Genomic DNA, 2522 nt, shown 5'->3' with positions numbered 1-2522 from the left:
CAAAGTTCATGTATCTGCCTCAGAATAAGATATAATAATAAAAAAATAATAATATATAATAATATAATTATATATATATATATATATATATTACATAATAGCATTTTACGAGGTGTAGCCCTTTGCAAACAAAATTAGTGAGCTTTGTGTCAAATAATATTTTTATCGTCAACCAACCAAATTCATATTTATGCAAGAAATCATACAGTTACATACGTTTTTCTTGATATCGTACTTTTCATCGAGAACAAAGTATGAGGGTCCCGGTTTGTTGTTAACTTGCTCAGATTTAAGGGACGTTCCTGAATAAATATTAGTATCAACCGCAATCTGCATATTCATTGGTCGCAGAGAAGGCAGACGTTTTCTAAATAAAAAGATGACAATATAAATATCCTACCTTATCTGATGAAAAAGTCAGTAAATGTTTAATTCTAGTGTTTTGTAAAGTCTGTAACAATAACATTTAAGTCATCTTATTATTACCTCCGCCCACGAAGTTTTCCACACAACCAGCCCCGAGCTCAAATCTGCTTGTTGCTTTTTTCCCATTATTTTTTTTATGGTGACAATATGCGGGGGAAATTTATATTGAGGAGAATTATGATGTGGGGGGAGGTATGCACTCTCTGAGTGCCATCTAGTTAGTCATATTTTGTTTATAGTGTCAGTGGGATGTAGGTGTGTGTTGGCTGTGTAATTCATTGAAATTGTATTCAAAGTAGGCTTACCTTGTAGGTGACTTTCGCCTTTGTTTAAAATCTTTAATGTAACAAGATAAAAGTTAATCAATGATTATTTTAACAATTTTATAGATAAATGATTGCTTAAAATAACATATAAATCAATGAAAGTATAATGGATGGATCACTAAGATCATTATACCACACTGTGCTACCGACAGACATACGACGCCCTCATATCTAAAGCAAAAGGAAGTACTTTTCTCACTCTCTTCTGTACTTCGTTATTAATTATTACATTTTTAAAATACATGTATCTTTTAAATGTTAGTATGATGTATGGTTGTGAACTGTGGTCAATATAATATCACCCTAATAAGCATATTTGTGATATACCGCATACATACCTGTATTGAACGTGAGGATGTGGTCAGTCCTATCCTGCTCCTTATTTATCTTAAACCATGAGATGCTTGCTGTTTTTGCATTCTTTGGTTCGTACCTTAACACCATATCTGCTGATTCTCCTTCGTTGCAGAAAAACTCCTTTTCAACAAATAGCTCAAATGGCAATTTATTTTTTTTAGACGAAGCGTCTGTAAAATATAATTAGGAAATTAATATATATTTCTGCCACACCTGTGGCCTTCATCAATTTCGCTATGATGAAGGCCAGAGTAGTGGCTGAAAGAAAGTTTAACAAACGTCGCCTTAGTTTTTTACTTGATATAAATCTTTATTGGCTTTTCCTGAGTTTTGTTCTAATTTAATTTTCTTCTATCTGTTTTCCTATGTTAATGTGCAGAGGTTTTCTGACGAACACTTTGGTCACTTTCCGTGCTTAAATCTACTTCAAACCTTGTCCAAGCAAATTTAGAGCTAAGCAGAAATGTGCATACCAAAATATGACGTCATTCTACATATTTTAAATATTAATAGCAGTCATAGTTCGAGTCTCCCAACGTCCAGTTGGTTTTCATGTTTTTATTAATTAATTTTCCTCATAAATTTTATTGACTTTTTAAGCTAGACTTTTTAAATGAGGTCTTTTTTTTTACATTAATTCTTGTTATGCTGTTTTACAAACAGACATAGTAAGTTTAGTTATTATTACTATTATTATTGTTATTGATTTGTTGCTAAATAATAGACAGATAACGGATTACTCTAGTGCTAGTCCAATCAATTGTACTTACATTTTCTGTCTAACTGGAACACAGCGAAACTGATAACACAAATAGTAATTACCACAGCAGACACAGCAACAGGAAGAAGTATCCGCACATTATTCTTAGTTTTAGTTGAATTTACTGGAATAAGAATTGTTAAGACTATTGACTACATAATCATGAGATGATGAAGGGAAGGGTAAATGATAAAAACGTTATTAATGTTTTCATTAGTTAAACATGTAATTCAAACTGTACCGGTATCTTGTTGATACAGTAGTATGTATCTATACTTTAGTAGAGCCTACCATCATTGTGTGCCGCCGTTTCAAAGTCGTACCGTATTTTCGCAACGTAAAGTAAAAAACGTTAATATTACTGGAAGAAAACAAGCTGTGATATGATATACCATCCATGGATATACATAGTCGTCGCCCAAGTAGGGTTTTGCTGCCTCTACACTTTTAATTCAACTTTCCTATTGATGTAAACCCTATCTTATAAATGTTGTTCTCAAACTATAATTTGATAAAGGCCTGCGACTAAAAGTAAATGGTGTTTTTTTAACAGATTTTGTTTATATGACTTACATTATTACCTGCTTGATTAGGCCTATACATATTGAGCGTTAAAGAGAAGGAATCTGTAAGTGCGATAAAAAAAAAAAGCC

General features: G+C 32.1%; 2 protein-coding genes across 2 annotated transcripts in view; both read right to left on the bottom strand.

Moving 5' to 3' along the window:
• Positions 1–361, bottom strand: part of LOC117124079 — a 12537-nt gene extending 12176 nt beyond the window's left edge. Inside the window, exon 1 of the mRNA XM_033270219.1 lies at positions 217–361. Within this exon, the coding sequence (XP_033126110.1) occupies positions 217–342 (126 nt within the window). The 5' untranslated portion in view covers positions 343–361. The remainder of the gene's footprint in view (positions 1–216) is intronic.
• A 291-nt stretch (positions 362–652) lies between these two features.
• Positions 653–2522, bottom strand: part of LOC117124087 — a 2512-nt gene continuing 642 nt past the window's right edge. The window contains exons 2-4 of the mRNA XM_033270229.1: positions 1880–1993; positions 1091–1279; positions 653–762 (exon numbers count right to left, since the gene is read on the bottom strand). Of these exons, the coding sequence (XP_033126120.1) occupies positions 728–762; positions 1091–1279; positions 1880–1993 (338 nt within the window). The 3' untranslated portion in view covers positions 653–727. The remainder of the gene's footprint in view (positions 763–1090; positions 1280–1879; positions 1994–2522) is intronic.

Source organism: Anneissia japonica, unplaced genomic scaffold (genome assembly GCF_011630105.1).
Source record: "Anneissia japonica isolate Jap-2015-1 unplaced genomic scaffold, ASM1163010v1 scaffold522_len1101056_cov227, whole genome shotgun sequence".
NCBI lineage: Eukaryota > Metazoa > Echinodermata > Crinoidea > Comatulida > Comatulidae > Anneissia > Anneissia japonica.
Note: the sequence above shows the minus strand (reverse complement) of the source record. Positions and strands in the feature narration are given on the sequence as shown.